General features: G+C 46.4%; 1 protein-coding gene across 1 annotated transcript in view; it reads left to right on the forward strand.

Annotated features, from left to right (window-relative positions):
• SHOC1 (shortage in chiasmata 1) overlaps positions 1 to 23,194 on the forward strand; it is a 1,715,507-nt gene that overhangs the window by 1,423,492 nt on the left and 268,821 nt on the right. The window contains exon 22 of the mRNA XM_086963751.1: positions 13,542 to 13,663. Coding sequence (XP_086819877.1) covers positions 13,542 to 13,663 — 122 coding nt within the window. The remainder of the gene's footprint in view (positions 1 to 13,541; positions 13,664 to 23,194) is intronic.

Below are 23,194 nucleotides of genomic sequence, written 5' to 3' on the forward strand. Positions count from 1 at the left end.
GTGTCCACCAATTTGTGCAAGTTGGAATGCCTAGAGGAAATGCCTAGTTGACCCAGCCAGGAAATAACGCTGATGTATCTCTTGTTACTAAATTCCTCATACCATCTTTAAAATATCCTGTTGAACTACAAGAATGTGTCTATGTTGTAGAGAAGTGTATGGTGTTTAAAGAGGACTGTAAACAGGACCTAGATGCAGTGGCTGCCCCAAAAGGGCCTTCTACCAGTATCCTAGGTCACATGACTGAATGGCTGTGCTGCTGGGCATTTGTGTATTTCTGCCAGACAGTGACACAAAGAGGGCTTAGATTTGGATGGATTGGGCCATGCTGACAGGAAGACTGGGAGGAACTGTACCCAGTCCCTGTTGCAACTCAAAGGGATTTACTGTACACACACACACACACACACACACACACACACACACATGGACCCTAATACCAGGTCAAGGGAAGGGGAGACTTTCCAGATTCAGATGTGGGGGTATGACAGGGAACCCCCTCACCTTCACAAACAGGCCCCACCAGGTATAAATAGTGGACTTTCTGAGCCACTTATCAGCACAACCCTGGACCTTTGGACATTACAGAAGGACTGCCTTGCTGCCTTACTGCCAGATGATTTCCCAGCTGGTGGAGGACAGCCTTGCTCTATTAGAAGAAAGAATGGACCTGCTCCCACCCTTCCAGGCTAATCAGAATGACTCCAAGGGTCAAGTGACTGACTCTGTCTGAGCTACAAGGACACAACAAGCTCCTGAGGCCTCCCTGTAACTGCACAGCTTACCTGCTGCTATGGATCTGCAACTGGACCTGCCTGAGCCCTGCTGTTCCCTGCTGAAGTGAGTTCCTGATCCCCAAGAGGTGCCTCCTGAGGCTCTGGACATCAGAGACTACTCCTCCCAACGCAACTGAGGGCCCATCGGAATAGACGCAGTCCGACTTAGCTTCACATCGCAGCTCCTATTCGATGGCTCCAGCGATACCGATGCAGTGCATCACAGAACCTTGCATCTGGACACCAAAGACACAAGTTGCATTCCTCAGCAAACGTAACTCGGTCCTGTACTTGGGCCACACTCCATCACGGTCTGTCTGAGCTTGTCACTTTCCCCCGGTCCAGCATGACTGCTTATAAACACTTTTTACCTAAAACATTGAAACTGCATATTTCCGGTTCTACAGACACATAATCTTTTCTGTGGGTTGGTATTTGTAATCTGTTGTGTTTCCCTTTATTAGTGTTTGTGTGCTGCATAAATACTTTATAAACTTTGCTTCTAAGTTAAGCCTGACTGCTTTTGTTGCAACCTACCAGACAATTCAGCAAAGGTTAATTCAGGGACTTTGGGTTTCACCCTGACAAGGATTGTGGGGGTTGCCTGAGTGGAGTCTCCACCCCGTCAACCACTTACCCAATTTATTACAGTAACCCTTTAGTGCTTCCATCTATGCCTTTGATGTATCAAGCTTTCCTTGATTTGCACTGGAACGATGAGGTGTGTCTACAATACTGCTAGCAACTGGTTTGTTGTCTCAACAGCTTTCTTTCTCAGGTACAAGATGAACTCCTCTTCTGTCCAACCTATCTGCAGCCCAGCGAATGGGTCCATATGAAGGTCAATCAGCGAAAGTTGGTTCGCCAACCCTGTTTCTGAATGTGATGATGTACTATGATGTAGGAGTATCCATCTACAGAATTCAACAACTAGCTAAAGTAATGGAGGAGGTAGAAAATTCGGTTGCAATAGATTTTAGGTTGATGTCTGTCCAATTAGAAGCACAACAAACTGTACTTTTACAGAATAGATGGCTCTTGTTTTTGTGCTGGTTGCCAAAGGCGGTGTTACTTCAATTGTAGAATGTTGCACTTATAGACCTTTCTTTAGGCCTACATGAACAGATTAGTACAATTAGTGAAAGCTTTAAGACTTTACACATCATTGACGACTGGATGGGTTCTTGATGGTGGAATATCTGCTCTTGGCTGAAAGATATTGTTGGAGTTTGGAAATGAAGATTCTTGCAATTGTATTTCCCATTCTTGTCATCCATATATTGATTTACATTGCTGTTTAAGTTTGTGTGGCCTCATCAAAGACATTGCTCCCACAAAATATGCTTCTCCATCTTACCCTTTGGAATAGTTGATTATTTTAAGTCTCGGCCTGAGCTGTAGAAACCACGCTGTGTTAAATGCTACTTGTTTTTAATAAAGGTTTTTAAAACTAAAAAAAAAAAGGAAAGAAATAGTTGGTGATGGTGGTGAAATGGATTCACAATCTGATAATGGTTCTTTAAAATCTTTGAGCCTGAAATTCATTTGTAGTTAAATAATTTAATGATTGAATAAGATAGGCAAAGTAAAACATCAGTACAACCAAAGGCTTAGTGGTAAGTTGCAAGACAAATTGTGTAAGAAAGTAAAAACCAGCAAGAATATAGAGGCTATACAAATTACAAAAAGCATTTTTTGGGGGGAATTTTTGATTTAGGAAGGGGAAGGAAAAAGATATACAATCAAATATGACAATTGTAATAAAGTTAATATTCAAATAACATGTCTGGAAAGAAAATCAGTAAGTGGTAACCAAAACAAATCCTTTTTGATTATTAAAGGTAACGTGGTGGCATAAGCACAATCAAGTCTGTGATGATGACATAACAAATTCCACCAAGCATTATATAAAATTTTAGTGGTGTCCTTCCAGTTAGTTGTGATGATCTGAGAGGAAATAGCTATAAACACCAGACCGGTGGTGACGGGCTGCGAGGGGGCTCGCAGCTTACCTGATCTTCTTGCTTCACCGAACTCCTTGGGCATTTGGGCACAGCTGGGCTCCTGACGTTGTGGTCTCCCCCGACGGCGAGCTGCTGACATCGCTCGGCCGCGGAGCGGGGTCGAGACTACAGCTCCCAGCCTGCCCTGGGAGATCGCCGCCCACTTCCTGCTTGGCGCGAACGGAGGCGCTTAAAGGCGGACAGCCCCCACAGAGGAGCGGGAACGCCAAACACCAGACCGGTGGTGACGCGCTGCGAGGGGGCTCGCAGCTTACCTGATCTTCTTGCTTCACCGAACTCCTTGGGCATTTGGGCACAGCTGGGCTCCTGACGCTGTGGTCTTCCCCGACGGCGAGCTGCTGACATCGCTCGGCCCCGGAGCGGGGTCGAGACTACAGCTCCCAGCCTGCCCTGGGAGATCGCCGCCCACTTCCTGCTTGGCGCGAACGGAGGCGCATAAAAACAGACAGCTTCCGCCGCATCGCGGACGCGCGCGGGTGGCACCGGGCAGAGCCCGGGCAGGGGCGGGCCGTCTGTGGCCGTCCGGGACGCCGAGGGACGGGACGGGCCACCCCCCTTGGTCCCTCGTCTCCGACACCACACCTAGGTACTGTACCCTGGCCATAGGGACCTTGCATAGGGCAGTGGAGCCCCTGAAAGTTACACGCTAAACCCCCACGGTAGTACCCAAGAGGATTGGCTGAACCCAAAGCCGCACCTTGTTGTGGCGATAAGGAAAGAGACCAAGGGGGAACGATGTCCACTCACCCTAATACACGCTCGAATGGGACCAAGTCAACCAAGAGAACAACCCCTAAGATAACACGGGGGGAAATAAAGGAGGCCGCCCACGCAAAGGGGAACAAACCTACAGCAATTGACTTAATGCTAAAAAAAAGTCACAGGGGAAATTGAACGAATGGAACGGAGTTTATCCTCCTCGCCAAATCTCAATGCCATCACTCAAACACCCCCTAGAGACGTACTACTAATTGATAGTCTAAACACCCAGGGCAGTGTGTCACAAACAAACTATGAAACAGTGGATGTCCTATGTGCGCAAACCTCAGGGCTAGAATCCCCTGAACTTATTGACACGGCCCCTCGAAAAGTAAGGAAGCGAGTGGGGAGGAATAAGGGTCAGCAGAGGCAGAGGAAAGCACCCCCAAGAACCAACTCCCCAATAAGCCTTCAAGAATATAATTCACAAGAAAATAATTCCCGAGTTGACACTATTCCCCCAGGGTGGATCGAGATAGTAGTAACAGACATTAAAAAACAGCTAGAATCCTTCATTGCGGCACAACTAAAACCCATCATAAGTAAGGTGGATAAAATAATGTGTGAGTTCTCCAAACAATCTAAGGCATTAGAACACGCACTCGCAAAGACTTCCGCTGACCAACCACAACCGACAGTGGAAACCATAAATGATAAGGTAAACACAAAGAGGGCCCAAAATAACAACTGTGTTAGCCATGTCCAACAGGCTATAGCTCAGATTCATGAGGCCCCCAGCACTGTCCAAAACCCCAACGGGGACATAAACGATAACCATAGAGGGAGACATCAACAAGGTGCGAATAACACACAGAGGGAAAAACCTCCCATACAACCACTAATGCAATGGAGACAAGACGAGCGCCTGCAGAGAGAAGGGAATTACAATCACTGTTACACAGACTCTGATCCCTTTTACAACACCAATACTCAGGCACCACACTTAGATTTACCCCCCGAGGCGAATCCCTTTGTAATAATCTTTGCAGGGGTCCCAGAAAATAGGCCTAATGAGAGAGAAACACATCCACAATTACTCTCAAAAATTTCCAGATGGTTGAACATCCACAGACCCTTAGATACTGGGGAAAGAGGAGAGATTCTAAGTGTAAGAAGGGTCAACTGGGTTGGGAGGAGAAAGAAAGATATCAGAGGTGACTGTATAGTTGCAAACTTCACAGACACTAGTCTGGTAGAGTACATCCTAAAGAATTCCAACAGGAACCAAACCAGCACGATTTGTGCCCTCCCACTTGGGTATTTCTACCCAAGGACACGAAACAACAATCGTGGGGAGGATGAGGGAGGATGGACGCTGGTTAGATCACAGCGCCCACACAGACCTAGACTAGCAAGCCACCTCGAACAGCCCTATCCCCAGCGTGACTATCCTCAATGGAGAAACAGATATGCCCCATTTCAATCTCTACAGGACATAGATTGACTCAAACTCACTCCCTCCACTCAAAAGAACATAACAGGAATCCCGGCCACTAGTTGCCATCTTGGCCCACAAGTAGGGAATACAGGAGGGAGCGTGGAGAGCATATTAACTAGGGGACTAGGCTCACCCCGCCCCCAGAGGGAAAAGGAACATACAACTAAACTAGATTTCCCATCAGATGGGATGGAGATAGCAACTGAAACCCCCATGGCAAGAGGCAAAGAAAAGCGGGAGGGCCTGACCATCCTATCTTGGAATGTCGCAGGGCTGGAAGCCAAATTAAAAAACAAGGAATGGCTAGAATTTATCAACTGTTTTCATTTGATAGCGCTCCAGGAAACATGGGCAAGAGACTCGGGCCCATGTCAATTGGAGGGCTACAAATGCTTCTTTAAACCCGCACAGGGCACAAACTCGGGAAGAGCAAAGGGAGGCTTAGTCCTATATGCAGACTTAGATCTGAAAGGTTCCTGGTCATTTACCGATGGTCCCTCAGATAATATACAAGCAGTTAGACTTACTCATCAGGGGGAGTGTTTACTGTTTGTGAATTTTTATAATTCCGGACCGGTGGAAGGAAATTTCCCAATCTTAGAGCAGTTGGAGACCTGTTTAACCAAGGAATTAGATCAAAGGGCGACGGGGCTTGAACCCACTGTCCTGTTGATGGGGGATTTTAATTGCCATCTATGCCCCAAATTACTCCCCTTAACTCCTGATTGGTCAGCTTGTCCTTTAGAAAAGGGCCCCCACTTTACACATACCAAAGAGGGTACATTACTGATGAAGTTATTAGATAACTTTGCCCTTACAAAGGTCATGGATTTATCCGCTCATAAGGCAGGCGAATCCCCAATACCAACATTTAAGGGAAAAGGCGGGGGATCTATAATAGACTACGTTATGATATCCGCCTGGGCTAGGGAAAGGATCAATACCAGGACAGAGTGGAGTCCCTTTAGCGACCACAACCCCATTATAACAGAAATTAAAGGGAATGATTTTATTAAAAAAGTACCAGGGGTGATCCAACAAGCAGAAATCCAACCAACAGATCAAGGGAGACGCCTAAGGTGGTCACTGATTAACCCCCAAGACTTTTAGGTTAAATTAGTTAACGAAGGGAAAGATCACATAGAGACCTGTCTAGATGCTACAATAGAGGGCAGAGGAGTAGTAGAGGCGTTTGAATCCTTAACTAAAGTTGTAGAGAAACTCCTGACAACCAAGAAGCCCATAAACCTGCAATCCATGCCCAGATGGTTTGATGCTAACTGCTCGAAAGCGTTAAGAGACTTAAAACAGAGCCTGAAAATGACACCAAGGGCCAAAAATGAAATCACTCGTTGTAGACAAAACTATAAAACCCAGATCAAGATCAGAAAAAGTACCCTTCAAAAAGAAATCTGGGCAGACTTAAGGGAGGCCGGTGAAAACAAGGACTATACCCAGTTTTGGAAAATTATAAACAAACCATGTTTTCACGATTCAAGCTCCCCAGTCATTAGCTCAAACATTCTGCCGGAAGAATGGATTGCCCATTTTAAACCGCTGTACAATCAGCAGGATGTAGACATTGGTGACGGAATATGGAGGGGGCCCAGGGCGGAAAAACTCGAATTATCCTTGGATGAAGTTCTTAAGGCAATACTAGGGTTAACACGAAACAAAGCCCCGGGCCCAGACGGAACCCCCCCGGATCTTTTCCTGAGTAACACGGACCTTTGGGTCCCAATGGTAACGAGAGTATTGAATGCAGCCATCAAAACGGGCCTGCCGAGATCATGGTCCACTGCGGTGATTGTCCCGATTTACAAGAAAGGCTGTAGGGACAGCCCGCAGTGTTATAGACCAATCTCGCTCATCGACGTCTCTGCCAAGGTACTGGGGAGGGCACTCCTTAACCGCCTACTGGACTGGACTGACACCCATAACACTCTGGTGGATACCCAGTACGGGTTCAGAACGGGGAGATCAACCACCGATCAGTGCCTCAACCTGTACCTGCTCACTGCCAAGTACACTAAAGCGTCTGAAGGCACCATGTCTATGGGGTTCATGGACTTAGCAGCGGCGTTTGACAATGTTAATAGAGCCAAACTATGGTCGATCATGTTTAACTTGGGAATCGACCCGGATCTTATCAACATCCTGAGGGAACTCCATTGGAACACCACTGCCAAGGTCCGCTACAGCGCGGGGGGGGGGGTGAGTACCGATCCCTTCCTGTGCTCGGGTGGGGTGAGGCAGGGGTGTATCCTGGCACCTTTTTTGTTTTCCCTCTACATAAACGGCCTGGAGAGCGACCTAATAGCACTAGGAACTGATTGCCCAAAGGTGGGCTCACGTCATCTGCCAGTACTTTTGTATGCTGATGACGCCGTCCTCCTAGCCCGGACGGCGGTCGGACTGCAACTCCTAATCAAGGGCTTTGCAGATTTTATGCGGAAATTGGACCTATCTGTAAATATGACAAAATCCTTTATCATGATAGTGGGGAAGAAACCTCAGAAGAAATTCGTATTTAAACTAAGGGATCATGTTCTGGACAGTGTTAAAACATTCCCATATCTGGGTCTCTTATTCGATGAGAAGCTGAAGTTCGCCCCGTTGGTAGAGGAGAGGGCGAGGAGACTTGTCTCAGCAAATGGAGCCATTTCAAACTTTGCTCGCCGAATGGGAAGGTGGTCCCCTGAGCAGGTGTTGACTTTGTATAGATCAGTCAGCATCTCAAAAACCATTTACGGATCTGAAGTTTGGGGTTTCAGAGATGCTCAATTAATCCAAAGTGAGGAGGAGAATTTTTTTTAAAAACTGCTAAAACTTCCGCTGAGCACCTCCGCTGCAGTAACACACAATGAGCTGGGAATATCATATATATCAGACTTGATTAGACTGAGACCCATACTGGCCTGGATCAAAATTTGGCGAAACCCCAACGCGGAACTATCCAGACAGATTATCCAGGATTGTTTGACGAAAGATAAATGCCTCCAAATCCCCTGGCTGAAATATATTAAAGATACCCTGGGGGAAATAGATGAACAAAGATTATTTTTGGACCCATCCCTGGTGGACATATATACCAGTCACTCGGTACAAGGGCAATTGCTGGATAAATTTGGTGGCAGGAGGAGGGAGCTTGACTCTATTAAATCCTCCGTAGTTGCTCACTCGTTAGTCTCAAATACAAATTGGCATGGAACCCTACCTCTTTTTATTGTATAGTCAGCATGAGAGGTTTTTAATGACTCGTTTTAGGCTCAATTTGTTGCACCACAATTTAGCTCATCCATCAGGGTTTACTCCAACAATTGAGCAGAAGGGTCCCTGCGGCTGCGACAATAGGTCTCCGCAGGACACCCTTCATCTTGTATTATTGTGTCCTTTTTTTAAAACACCTCGTCAAAGATTTTTAGTAGGGGTTTTAAAAGACTCAAAAATCACCCATGCCAAATCTGCTTTACTGTTTCTGCAAAGAGCCACCGAAATGCGAACCCTATGTGCTATTATAACATTTCTTAAAATTGCTTTTAAATTGAGAAACACTATGGGCTGTTGAAATTGGTAGGCAAGGGAGACATCTATTATGTGATGCGTGGCCTTTGTATCTCATCTGCACTTTGGTCCTACTTCTCACAAAAACCTTTCTCTTTAAAAAGTGTTGCCCCTTTACCTTCCTTTTTTTAATGATGTGTTGTTAAGAAAGTTTGTGATCATGTTTCTTACTGTGATGTATTTTCATGATGGTTTTCAACCTTCGAAATAAATAAACAAACTGAAACTGAAACTATAAACAAATCTATAAATTTAAGTATGTTAGAAGAAACATCCCAAAAAGGTGAGGAGCCACCCAAAAAAATATGTACAATGTCAAAAGGTATATCAGTATTTAAAATATTATTGAGTTTAGACCATACATGCGACCAAAGGGATATAACTAGGGGACAATAGAAAAACATATGAAGGAAGTCACTATTAGTGTGGGGGTAGGACCAACAAGTTTTGGAATCAATTATTTTGAATTTGTGAAGATCAGAAGGGGTGAGAAAGAGTCTATTGTAGAAGAAGTATAAAGTCTGTGTAGTGCTTGCAGCAGAACGTGAAACTGAGTGTATTTTTAACCAAATAGAATCCCAGGTGGGGAAGGAGAATTCCTGAGCTAAATCCCATTCCCAAATGTGTTCTAATTTTGATTTGACCCTAACAGCCTGTGAACAGGAAAGCATCTTATATATAGCAGCAGCTTTCACAGGAATAGAAAAATCTGGTGAAGGAGAGAGGGACGAAGCAAAAGTGGGCTGAGGGACGTTTTGAGAGAGTATTGAAGCAAGGGCCTTTTTTAGTAAGGGGTATTGGGAAGCATATGTATCAGAAAGCTGAAAGAATTCAGGAAGGGTTGGGAAATCTTTCGGTAAATTGTTCTCAAGGAAGTGGTCAAAAACAATAATCCTTTGTCGATCCACTCCTTCCAAAATAACGCCCTATTATTTATTTTTAGGAATTTGTTGTACCAAATCAGGTAGTTTAATGATTTCTGTTGTGTCCTACATTGCACTAATAAAAAGTGCCAGAGCGAGAGGTGGAAAATGCAAGCCATTGCTTTAGAGTAACTCTATCAGCTGCAGCCATGTTTGCTTGTTCATGATTGATATGCCGTTTTGAGACATTTAGAGCCTCTCTTTCACATCTCGACTCTTGACACGAGAAAGTGTTAATTAGCTTGCGTAGCCAAAAAGTTTATGTTCTTGTAACCGAAGGTTGACTTCTTCTTTTCTTATGATCTCAGTCACTCACATTTGAATAGTTAATTTGTTTTCCCAAAACAATGAGATTCCCATTGAAAGTCTATTTTTAAAATGTTTATTTTATTTTTTATTTTAAGAAGTTGTATATAGCGCGAACAAGACCACATATGGGTAATAGAGCGCTTTACATCTTGGCAATTCAGAAGGTACAAGCAGTGGAAACCATAAAACAACCAGAACAGGAAACAAACATAACAGATCTATAAAGAACAAATGTACACAAGTGCATCCTCAGGTGATTGGGAACTAGCCCAGAAATCTCTACATCAGTAACTCTTTCACTTCCTTTTTGAAGGAAGCCGTGGAATTGTTAAGTCTTATTCCAGGTGGCAAGGAGTTCCAAATTCTTGGTGCTATACCCGAGAATGCTCGATTGTAGGTTTTCTTTTTATGTAATTTAGGTGCCTTGAGCAGTAAGGTGCGAGAGGCTCCAGAGAATCGAGAGCCCCCAGAGAGCTGAGGTATTTGCACAAGATAAATTGAGGTATTGAAGTGTAAAGCTTTATGAGTTCTGCATGCAATTTTCTGATGAATCCTTGCTTCATACGGGAGCCATTTAAGAGATTTCAACTGAAGCATGATCTGATGATAGAGTTTGGAGCCTTGCAGCGGAGTTGAGAGAGGCTCTAAATGGCACTGTCTTCACTCTAGGAAGGCCGCAGAGGGTAGCACTACCATAATCCAGTTTAGAACTAGGGCTTGCACCACATTCTTGAAGTCATTATGGAGTAGGAACAGTTTTATTTTCCTTAGGAAATCTAGCATTAGTCTCAGAATCGATGATGTTTGTAGAGCAAGAGCTGTGAGCTGCCACATCTATTCTTCAACGTGTGGAGAATGATTGGCTGGGGTGAAAAGGAGAAATTCAGTTTTTAGAGCGTTTAGTTTCAAGTTATTGCGAGTCAACCAGCATTGTGTTTCCTGAAGAGTTGAGTTGAAGGACCTAATGTCCTCGGGTAGGACACTTTCAATTTCAGTTACAATTGATTGTCAACAGCATACATGTGGTAATGGATGATGGACAATTTCAGGATTTCTGTTAGAGGCTCCATGAACAAATTGAAGAGGGTTGGTGATAGCATGGACCATATCAAAAGCTGACAATAGGTCAAAGAGGATCAAAAGGTATGATTCATTTAAGTCTAGTATTTGTAGAGCATCATCAACAATGTGGGTAAGAGCAGATTCTGTGCTATACCCCTGACGGAAGCCCGATTGGAATTGGACCAGCAAGCAGAATTTTTCAAGGTGGCTACATAGCTGGATGTGTACGCATTTCTATAAGAGCTTAGCCAGTGTAGGAATGTTGGAAATTGGGCGGAAATTGTGACGGTTAGTATGGTCTGCCGTCGGTTTTTAGAGGATGGGGCGACCTGTCCCGATTTAAGGCAATCCGTAATCGTACCTTGAAGCAGAGAGGCGTTAATTATCCTCGTCCAAAGAGGGAGTAAGGACGATCTGGTTTCATTGAAGAGATTCGATGGCAAAGGACCACTGAAATGTTTGGATGGTTTCAGAGAGGCCATAGTTTTGCGAATGGTGCTTTTGTCCAAGGTTTGGAATATGCTCCTAAATTTGAGGGGCCATCCCTCATCCGGAGGTGGGATAACAGACAGGAAGATTCTCCAAAGCTACTCCTAGTTTTAGTTCAATCTTTGTTGTCTTTTTATTGGAAGAAGGCGTCAAATTCCTCACAATTAGGCTGCATACAGAGATCCATTGGGCAAGGATTGGGTTGGCTGGTAGATTGAAGCTGGATGAGTTCAAACTATTTCTTTGGCCGTTCTTTTCTTGCTCTAGCTGCTTTCTGAAATAACTAGCTTTAGAGCATCTGATGCGTTTGTTGTATAGATTTCTCAATGATCTCAGCTGAGTGAGATGGTCAAGGGAGGGAGAGGATCTCCACAAACGTTCCACCAGTCTGAGATTTCTTCTTTCAGTATTTAAGCTACCATTACACCAGGGCTTGGAGATTTTGGAGGGCAATCTTTTTAGCTGTAGGGTTGCCATTGAGTCTAATATGTCAGCCATGGAGCTGTTATAGTGATCTGTAAGGTCACCAACATCAGACCTATCGGGGGGAGGTAAGTCAGATCATATAGGTTAATGTTTCAAAGACTTCTTTGCCAGTTCCTAGGTTTTTTTAGCTGACCTTTATTGAATCTCACCAATTCTGTGATGAGGAAGGAGACGCAGTGGTGGTCCGTCCAAACACAGGGGGCGATAACTTCAAGTTGGATGGAGTTGATCTTAAAAATGACCAGATCTTAGGTATCTCCCTTGATGTGAGTAGGGCTATCACATATTTGAGTGAGGTTGAGGTCTGATAGGAAAGATTTGAGGCTGTTGACTGACGAGTCATTCTTATCATTCCAATGGAGGTTATAGTCTCCAAGAAAGATCTGGGTGCCATGACACACAACGTTCGATTAGATGATTTCCATAATCTGTTCTTGGAAGGGTAGATTGTCTCATGGAGGATGGTAGAGTGCGTGGAATTTACAAGCTTGCCAGTTGTTGCATGATACCTCTAAGTACAAGTATTCGCATGATGGCATGGGATCAGAGTGCAGTTGTTTAACTGATAGATTATTACGATGTATACAAGCGATACCTCCCCCTTGTCCACCGGATCTGTCTGCTCTCCACACCACTGGAGTCAAGCTATCCTGGCTGAAGACGGCTGATAGCCAGAAACCGGTCCTAGGAAGCTTGAGTCCGGTCCAGGGAAGGCATGGCTTGGCAGTTCGGGCTGGACTGTTCCCATGAGGCACAAGGTCAAGGCTGATTTGCATGTGGCCATGTCTGAACTGGGATGGTGTGGAGTGCAAAAAAACAATGGATTTAGGCCCAGATCTCTGTACTGGGGTGAATGTATGACATTGTTCTGCATTCTATCCATCACCTGTGGTTTTTGCATTTGTCACCCCGAGTGGGATGGGTATGCTCAGACTTGAGTCCCATGCACTCCACACCACTGGATTCAAGCAAGCCGGGCTGAAGATGGCTGGAATGCCAGAAACCGGTCCTCTGAAGCTAGTTTCCGGTCCAGGGAAGGAATGGCTTGGCAGTTCGGGATGGACTGTTCCCATGAGGCACAGGGTCAGACTGATTTGTATATGGCCATGTCTGAACTGGGGTGGTGTGGATGGATGCAAAAAAACGATGGATTTAATCCCAGATGTCTGTACTGGGGTGAATGTATGACATTGTTCTGCATTCTGTCCATCACCTGTGGTTTTTGCACCTAACACTTTGCTGGTCTCTGTAGCTCAGCATTTGCAAGCATGTTTCACTCTGCAAGTTATAGACCTCATGAGACACCCCTATTCACTTCAGTCCTCATAGCAGTGCCTGCATCACCTGCACAGTGCCTGCTCCAGCTACTCTAGGTGTCAGCCAGACTTGTTATGCCTAGAGTGTGGGCTTCTTTTGTGGCAAAAGACTGTGACATCAACCACTGCAGCTCTTGGTGGTGCTTAAGATTCAGGATACTTTATTGATTGGTTTAAGTTAGGTTTCAGTTGCACACTTTCCAATGCTTTTTTGTTGTAGTTTGTCTTCTAACCTGAATCAGTCAATACAAAAAAAAAATTATTTTTCTATTGTGCCTGGCCATTTTCATTTTCTGTGAGATGACCCACAGCGGAAAATAGTTTTGTCTTATTTTGCCTTCAAGCTACTATTTGTTAGCTTGTTAAGTTGACCATATCATGATATTTCCCTCTAGAGCTTGGATGAGCTGGATGATGAAAGGTCTGCTGATCACGTCACCCTAAGACTGGCCACACTGTCTTTGCAGTACACTTGCTGTTGGATCATACTATATTCAAAGGAGCAACAGAATTCGAAGTAAGCCAGCATTTGCCCACCATTGCTCTTTACTCTTAAGAAGCTATTGCTACTCTTCACCATATAACATGGTTCTTAAGTCACTTTAATGTGTTGTTGCCTTCCTATTTTGTTTATTAATGTTATTCTTTATTTTTTTAGCCACTATAAAATACTGGTGAAAAAAAGATAGAGATTGAATGACTTGCAAAATTACTAATACAAAATGTGAATTTTTTATTTTTTTTTAACACTTTATTTTACATTTTTGTTACGGTTACAGTAGTGCACTAGGATCAGATGAGCAAAAAAGATACAAAACAGAGTGACAAGTATGCGCGGGCACAAATATACATTTCCCATGATGTAAACAACAATAACGTGGTGTACAGATGTCATATCATGAATGATGGAAATATAATATTATATAATATAATATAATATAATATAATATAATATAATATCATGAAAGATGGAAATATCATGATATGATATCTATTCCAATTTTGAGAAATCTACCCCTTCCCCTGTGGTGTCCCACCCATCCACCCCTATCTTACTCACTGAACAGCTGACACTAGAGGACTCGTCTTCTACTTCAGGTCCATATACTCCCTCCACTCCCTTAGTACCATTGATCTCTTGTGATTCCAGAACTCATCCTGACATCAGTTCTCCCTCCTTTCCTCTGATCGACACTTGGGAGCCATTTGACATCACGACTCTCTCTGACATAATTTGCAGAATTAAATCCGGCTCTCCTCTGGATCCCCTTCCTCCCTACATACTGGACAAACTAAACCATCCTTCTCTTGCACTGATTGTGGATCTTCTTAACACCTCCCTTAACACAGCTTCAGTACCCGCTGCATGGAAACATGCAATGATAGTACCCCTGCTAAAAAAGCCTAATGCAGACCCTAGTATCCCATCTAATTTTCGCCCAATCTCACTTCTTCCAGTCTTTTCCAAAATTATGGAAAAACACATCAACTCTCAATTGTCAACACATGTTGAGGCTAGTGGACTACTTCATCCATCTCAATCTGGGTTCAGACGTGGCTTCTCGACTGAATCCACCCTGTTAGGGGTCTCGGAAAACATCAGGGGTCGAGTTGATAAGGGTGAAACCGTGGCACTCATTTTACTTGATCTGAGTGCCGCATTTGATACGGTTTCCCATGCCATCCTTATCAATGCCCTCAGATCATCTGGTATTGTCGGCACAGCTCTCAACTGGTTTGTTAACTTGAAAAGTACGGTCTGAAAGAAAGCTTTCTCCTCGTCCTCTGCCTCTCAAACCTTTAAATCGGCGTACGGTGTGCCGCAGGGTTCCATCTTGAGCCCCTTGCTGTTCAATTTGTATGTCAGACCTTTGGCTGCTATTGCAGAGCAAGCTGGGCTCACTATTTACTCGTACGCCGATGATACTCAGATTATTTACTCCCTTTCCTCTGATTCTCATTCCTCATCCTCCTCCCTCCGTACAGGTCTGAGTAACATCGCAGCCTGGATGTTAGACAACAAACTACAACTAAATGGGGGTAAAACTGAGGTTCTTCTGTTCGGTCCCAACACCACCTTATGGGGACCCCAGTATTGGCCTTCACAAATGGGCCCTTTACCCATTCCATCTATAACTGCTCGCAACCTTGGCGTCACCTTTGATAACCAACTGTCTATGAAGAACCATGTGGTTAAAACATCATCCACTTGCATCACTATCATTAAGTGGTTGCGAAAAATCATTTGGATGCTTCCCTTGCATACTCAGAAGACAGTGGTCCAGGCTCTTATTACTTCAAGACTGGACTACGGGAACATCCTTCTTCTGGGAGCAAGTAAAGAGGTGACGCGTAAGCTGCAGACAGTTCAAAACATGGCTGCACGACTTCTCTGTAAATTACCTAACACTTCTCCTACCTCCAATGCCCTTCGTTCCCTGCACTGGCTCCGAATTGAAAATCGGACAAAATTCAAGGCCCTCTGCATCATTCACAGAATAAACTTCGGCTTAGCCCCCTCTTATCTCAACCCCCTGGCACAATAATACCATCCCACTCGCAATCTCCGATCTTCTAATCAAAACCTACTGTCGGTTCCTAGAATCAAGAAAGCCAGAATGGGTGGCCGCTCATTCGCTTGGCTGGCTCCCTCACTCTGGAACTCTCTCCCTCATCATATACGAACTGAACCTAACTATCTCAGGTTCCGTGGACAGATAAAAACCTGGCTATTTGACATCTAACAGCTCTCTTCTGACTCTCTCCTCTCATTTTCCTTTTTTTTTTATTTTTTGGTTTTATCGCCGGGAAACCTACGGGTAGCTGAGCGCTTTAGAAATTTAATTATAATAATAATAATAATAATAATAATAATAATAATAATAATAATGTCGCCCTAGAGAGAGTTCCTCAAATCTCCCACATTTTACTGTACAATCCTTTACAATCACATTTTTAACTGAGGGGTAAAACAAGTACAATGATTAAGCAGCTCTTAGCTGTGGCGACATGACTAACACCCCGCCAAAAAAGTGGATTGCATCAAACGCAGTGTGTGAATTTAGCCCACTCCGGTGAGGGCTAATCCATTATCTGATTGTGTGCCGTGTATGTATGTACTTTCTCAAGGGGCCCCATATATCTTTGGGTGTGGAGGATGGGGGAGTGTCGTTGCATAAACATCACTGTACAGCAAGGTGCCTATACTGTTCAGCCACCCTTCCACCGAGGGAGTCCTCTTACCACCCCAGTGAAGAGGAACCTCCCGTTTTTTCCAGAAGCAAAGTAATAGCAACAAATCTGCGCGTGGCCTGCGGGAACTGTATAACATATCCCAGTAGCGCAGTCTCAGGCAATGGAGTCATCGGAACCTTGACCATCTCGCTCACTTTCTCGTGCACGGCCACCCAATATTTTTGTACATTCTGGCAGGTCCAAGCCAGGTGGGCAAAATTGGCATTTAGGGCACTGCACCTGGTGCAATGATGTGATCTGTTAGGGTCTATTCTGTGGAGTCTGGCTGGGTTTATCTACATTCGACGTAAAACCTTAAAGTGAAGCAATTTGTGCCTGCTGTTGAGGGATACCCTGCTGGTAACCGCACAGCAGGCGGCCCATTGTCCGTCCGAAATCGAGACCCCCAAATCATCCTCCCAGGCTTTGCTTATTTTATCCTCAGTGACCGGTACAATAGCAGCGCATGCCTTGTAGAGCTTGGATACGATGTATACCCCTCTTTCACTGCCAATCACCATAGGAAGCGGAGGGAAGGAAGGGGGCTCCAAAGGGCAGTCAGGATAGATAGCCCGAAGGGCAGAGCGAATTCAAGAAAGGACAAATCTGTCCATGAAGGTGGCGTCGTGAAAGAGGGCTTCATCCTCAGGATCGAAAGCCTGCCCATTGGGGAATAGGTCGCCTAGCTTTACGATGCCGATTTTGAGGCATGTCTTCTGTAGCAACTTTTCGCTAGTGATGGGGATCATTTTAGGATTCAGGAGCGGGAGATCTGAGGAGTACAGCAGTGGAGTATGCGTGATGTGACGCAATTGGCCCCAAACCCAACTGGTGGTCGAGGCTGGTTGGATGTTCGTAGGGTCTCTGGGGAAACCCTTTGGTAAGATTTCCGCAAGCGTATCTGGTAAGACTAAATCTGATTCCGGCCGAAGGTAAGGTATTCTGGCGTCAGGGTGGTACCATATCTGTGCAAAACTGCATTGCGCAGCTGGGTAATATAATCGAAGGTCGGGAACCTTGCACGCCCCTCTCATGTAGGGTTTAAAGCCTTACCAAAGCATTGCTGCTGTGTCTACTGAACCAGTGTTACGGGTGAAATAGTCTTCTATCGTCTTCCGCAGACCCTCCCGGAATACCTCATCCTCAAGCGTGCGGCTGGGCAACCTCCACTGTCTTTCAAAACCCTCGGGACGTGGTATCGTCAAGGTCAATAATACTGGGGAGTGGTCTGAGTATGTTTGCGGGAGCGTCTTAACTGCTTGGCACCAGTGGACTAAATCAGGGGAAACTAACCAATAGTCCAGTCTAGTCCATGTATTATGACAGCTGGTGCAGGGCGTGAAGTCAGTGTTGGGAGGATTTAGCTTCCTACCAATGTCAATTAGTGGCAAGTGTTCGCAAAGGGATCTTAGGGCCTTTCAAGCACGTGGTTTGGGATCTGGAGCAGTAGATGTGGTGTCACACAATATATCCTGGACAAAGTTAAAATCTCCCCCTACCAAAATGGGAACTGGGCCCAGCTGCGCCAGCCTGGAGAGCAGGGAATAATAAAAGTCCGGAGAATCAACATTGGGATCATATATACAGACTAAGGCTAATTTTCAACCCAACGGGGAGCCCAGGACAATGACCTATCTGCCTTCGCTGTCATGTGAAACAGAGTGCAATTGGAAAGGGAGGAGTTTGTGGATGAGTATGGTTGTGCCCCTAGCGTAGTTGCTGTAGTTAGCGACATATCTATGCATGCCCCAGCCAACGGCAAATCGGGCCTGGTCCGAGGGGGGCAGGTGTATATCTTGCAAAAAGGCCACGTCCACTCTATGACGTATCAGATACTGTGCTACTTGCCTTTTTTTACTGGTGTTATTCAAGCCTTGCACATTCCAGGTAGCTAGAACAACCTCTGAGGGGCCAGCATTATGTACTATTTGTTTCATGGCGGAATCTGGAGCGAGGGTTAAAAGAAAGTTGACCTCACGCACTCATCACAATCAGAAAACCGTACAGACAGAGAAGTCCCAGTGCAACTAAGCGTTGTCCCTCCCATACCCCCTCCCCCATCCCAGCCTCCCCGCCCGACCAAAGAGGCAAAACCATTATTAACGAATAACAGAGCAATAACGAGGTTATCACTGTAATAATTAGAAGAAAACATAGGTAATACTTGCCGAATTCACACAACCAGGTTAAGGTGAACACCATGTGGGGTAGGGGCAACACCCCAAACAACGATGTGGCAACTGACGTATAGCATTAATGAATGAAATCACGAAGTCCCTGCAGTTCTTAAGACATCACATGGAGCAACACCAGAAAACCAAATCAGTCATGTCCAGCACCCGAAAAAAGTTCCAAGCTGGCATCTGAACCAGTCTGGGAGGGGGGCAGTCTGTTCTCTTCGGTAGTGTGCTTTTTTTGTATTTGTGACAGAACTCCTGCACCTACGTGGGGTTGTCAAACACACGCGATCGTCCATTCACCTCCACACGTAATCGGGCAGGATAAAGCATGCCATATTTCAGTCCTAGGTTCCTTAGGGTCGCCTTGACTCCGGTGAATTTCTGCCTGGCTTCTTGCACCATGATGGTGAAGTCTGAGTAGAAAGATAGTTTGGACCCCTGCCACAATATTTTGCCCTACTCCCTAGTCAGTCGGAGAGCCGTGTCACAGTCTCTGAAGTTCCTGATTCGCGCTATTATGGGTCTAGGCGGGCATCCAGGGTTGGGTCTCGGCCCCAGCGATCTATGAGCACATTCGACCACAAAACCAGCAGTGAAGGCCTCTCTCCCAAACAGGTCTATAAGGATCGTTTCCACCAACGTGTCCATGTGACCAGTGGCTGTAGATTCCGGTACACCTAGTATGCGCACGTTGTTGTGACGGCTGCGTGCCTCCAAGTCCACATTCTTTTTTTTTTAAAACATTTTTATTTGCATTTTTTCATATTGCAACAAAACCGATATGTCATTACTAGTCAACATTTCCCGATCTCCAGCCCTCCACCCCCCCGGCCACACCATTAAAAACAATATTTCACACCTAGCCTTTAACCTTGTCTGTAATCCAATCTGTCTTTTTTTGCCCGCATGCCTTTGGCATCCTTTTGCCTTTGGGTGTCTCTTCCTCCCCCCCCCCTCTTCTTACAGACCCCCATCAAGTCCACGATGTTTTCTCCATTTACTCCAAACTCTGCCAAATTTTCCAAGTCCTCATTCTTGACCGCAACTTCCTTGAGGATGCGTTCGATTCGATTGAGTCTTTTCAAGGATTGCGCTGTCCCATCCTCTAAGTCAGAAGTGCGGGATTCCACCACGTCCAGCTTAGGATCCTTGCGGCCCATTCCGCAGTCTCCACCACTGAGTGCCACGCAAAACCACTATTGGTGTTAATTCCGGTCGAGGCCACAGTGGGGTCGGAGAAGCAGATGTGAGCAGGGCATGAGCCGACGTAGATAGAAGTTGAGGACGGGCAAGCTGTAAATTATTCTAAAGGCCTTCGAGATCTGGTCAAGGGCCTGGATGCGCACCACCGCGAAGCGACTGAGGCAGCGGGAGAGCAGGTATGAAGGCCTCTTAGGGACCGAGATGTAGTGTACTGAGAGCGTTAAGCAAGCTGGTGTCTCAGTCTCTATGATGTGTTAGCTCCACGTGCGCAGCTCCCCCCATTAAATGCACACTGTTGAATTAGGCCAGCACAGGTTAGTCCAGAAGTTGCTGGCAGGTGATCAGGAGGACAGGCACCTGCGGATTGTGGCAGGATCGTCGTGGTAGCAGTTGTGGGTGGCGGCAGATGTGCAGCCCCAGATCAGGGGCACCCGTGGGCTACAGGCGCAGCAAAGCGGCAATCGTAATGGTGGGGTATCAAGGCCGGGCAGCCGAGCAGGGAGGTGGAGGAGTGAGGGGGAGCCAAGCGGACAACGGCAAAGCAGGAGCACAGTCAGGAGGAATAGGGGAGAATCCCAGGCACTGAAGTGGGATTGCCCCCACGATGGTAGCTACGGGAAGCACAGGCCCTGTACCCACGCTCCGCCGCAGACCCGCCCCACAAATGCTTAGCGCCCGCGAGGTTGGGAGGCCAAACGGACCTCCCGCCATACACGAGCGCCCAGCAGATGGATAGCGTACCGCTCACTGCCCTCAAGCGCCGCCCACCGACTCATCGCACCCAGGCTGTGTCTGCAGGCTCCCGGACGATTCTCCCGAAGCTGTTCAGACTATCGGGCCGACATTTTGGATCACGCCAGTGCCACACAGGAACCTCTTGATACTCCGCCGAACGCCCTCAATCTGTGCCAGCCTGGGGTCTATAGGGCTCCAGATGTGTTCCGACGCATTTTAATGTTTGCCCCCGGAAAATGCAGTTGCTGGAAGCCGGGAAATCGTGTGTGGGCCACGTCATTCTACAGAGCCTCAAAGCCGAGCGACCATCTCGGTCTCCGGCTTGGCCACGCCCCCCTACAAAATGTGACATTTAGGGCCATATGTATCAACATTTGCAATAGCAATTACCTGTTAGAACCGGCTGTCTCTAGTTGGCAGAGGTATGCACTTCTGACAAATAGGGACACACCTTTTCTAGTCAGGGCAAGGGGATCACCCTTTGATAACCCCTGCTCACCCCCTTGGTAGCTTGGCTGAGCAGAACAGGCTTATCTCAGAGGCTGTGTGTTAAGCATTTATGACCACATACAGTAAGTCAAGTCAAGTCAAGTCAAAAGATTTGTATAGCGCGCTACATACCCAGAGGGTCTCAAGGCGCTTGAAGAAGGTTGGGGAGTTACTTGTCGAATATCCACGTTTTGAGTTGCTTTCTGAATGCGAGGTGGTTCTGAGTAAGGCGAAGGTGAGTGGGAAGTGAGTTCCAAGTTTTAGCAGCTAGGGAGGAGAAGGATCTACCTCCCATGGTGGTTTTGTTGATGCGAGGTACAGTGGCAAGGGCTTGGTTGGAGGATCGTAGCTGGTGGGTGGGGGTGTAGAAGGATAGTCGTGTGTTGAGGCATTCGGGTCCGATTTCGTAGAGTGCTTTGTGTGCGTGGGTTAGTAGGCGGAAAGTGATCCTCTTATTGACGGGGAGCCAGTGGAGGTTTTTCAGGTGATCAGAGATGTGTTCTTGACGCGGAATGTCTAATATGAGCCTGGCTGAGGCGTTCTGGATGCGTTGTAGTTTTTTCTGGAGTTTAGCGGTGGTGCCGGCGTAGAGGGTGTTTCCGTAGTCCAGTCGGCTCGTGACCAGAGCGTGGGTGACTGTTTTTCTAGTTTCGGTAGGGATCCAGCGAAATGTTTTTTTGAGCATGCGAAGAATGTTGAAGCAAGATGAAGAAACGGCGTTGACTTGTCTGTTCATCGAGAGGGATGGGTGCTTTTCCAAGGGCCTCTGGCCACCAAGAGTCGTCCCAGGCGGAGGGGGAGGTACCTAAGATGAGGACTTCTGTTTTGTCTGAGTTCAGTTTCAGACAGCTGTGCTTCATCCATTCGGCTACTTCTTTCATTCCTTCGTGTAGGTTGGTTTTGGCCGTGTTAGGGTCTCTGGTGAGTGATAGGATCAGTTGAGTGTCGTCGACGTAGGAGATGATGTTGAGGTTATGTTGGCGTGCGATGGACGCGAGGGGGCTCATGTAAACGTTGAAGAGGGTGGGACTATGTGAGGACCCTTGAGGTACGCCGCAGATGACTTCAGTGGCATCTGACTTGAATGGTGGAAGGCGGACTCTCTGGGTTCTTCCGGAGAGGAACGAGGTGATCCATTCCAGTGCTTTTCCTTGGATTCCTATGTTTTTGAGGCGCTGTAGAAGGGTGCTGTGGCAGACTGTGTCGAAGGCTGCGGAGAGGTCGAGGAGGATGAGGGCGACTGTGTCTCCATTGTCCAGTAGAGTTCGAATGTCGTCTGTTGCTGCGATGAGTGCGGTCTCAGTGCTGTGTTTGGCTCGGAAGCCGGACTGTGAGGAGTCGAGGGATTTGTTGGTTTCGAGGAATGCGGCGAGCTGGTTGTTGACAGCTTTCTCGATGACTTTGGCCGGGAATGGAAGGAGTGAGATAGTTCGATAGTTTTTGAGTTCGGTGGGGTCAGCTGTGGATTTCTTCAGGAGGGCGCTGAGTTCGGCATGTTTCCAGCTTTCCGGGAAGGTTGCGGAGTTGAGGGAGCAGTTGATGACGTCTCGGAGGTGCGGTGCAATAATGGAGTCTGCTTTGTTAAAGATGTGGTGAGGGCAAGGGTCTGTGGGGGATCCTGAGTGGATAGAGTTCATCAGACGGATGGTGTCCTCTGTGGAGATTGTCTTCCAGTTATTGAGGATGTTCAGGGGGGGTGGGGGTCCTGCAGGGGATTGGGTGGGTTGGTCTCCGGGTTGGTTGTCGAAGCTGTTGTGGATGTCTGCAATTTTGCTGTGGAAGAATGAGGCTAGGGAGTCGCAGAGGGCTTGAGAGGGGGTGATGTCATTGGAGTTGGCTGAGGGGTTGGTAAATTCCTTGACGATGTTGAATAATTCCTTGCTGTTGTGTGCGTTGTTATCTAGACGGTCCTTGAAGGCTGCTTTCTTGGCATTTCGGATTAGTTGGTGGTGTATGCGGGTGGCGGTTTTGAAGGCGAAATACTTTTGGAAAGGGAAATAATAGTTCAAAGGTAGTTTCTTCTTCAGCACAAAGTCTTTTGTATCAAAGCAATTCTTCTTCTTGGCAACATAGTTCTTAGCAACAAGGTAACCCACACGGGAGTTAACCGACGTCGAGGTAAAGTTAATCCAAAGGTTCGGCGTCGACCGCGAGGAGCGCTACGTCGAGCCCGGAGTCACACGGACCCCCAACAACACAGTACCTTG

The sequence above is a fragment of the Lissotriton vulgaris genome, chromosome 3_1 (assembly GCF_964263255.1).
Source record: "Lissotriton vulgaris chromosome 3_1, aLisVul1.2, whole genome shotgun sequence".
Lineage (NCBI taxonomy): Eukaryota > Metazoa > Chordata > Amphibia > Caudata > Salamandridae > Lissotriton > Lissotriton vulgaris.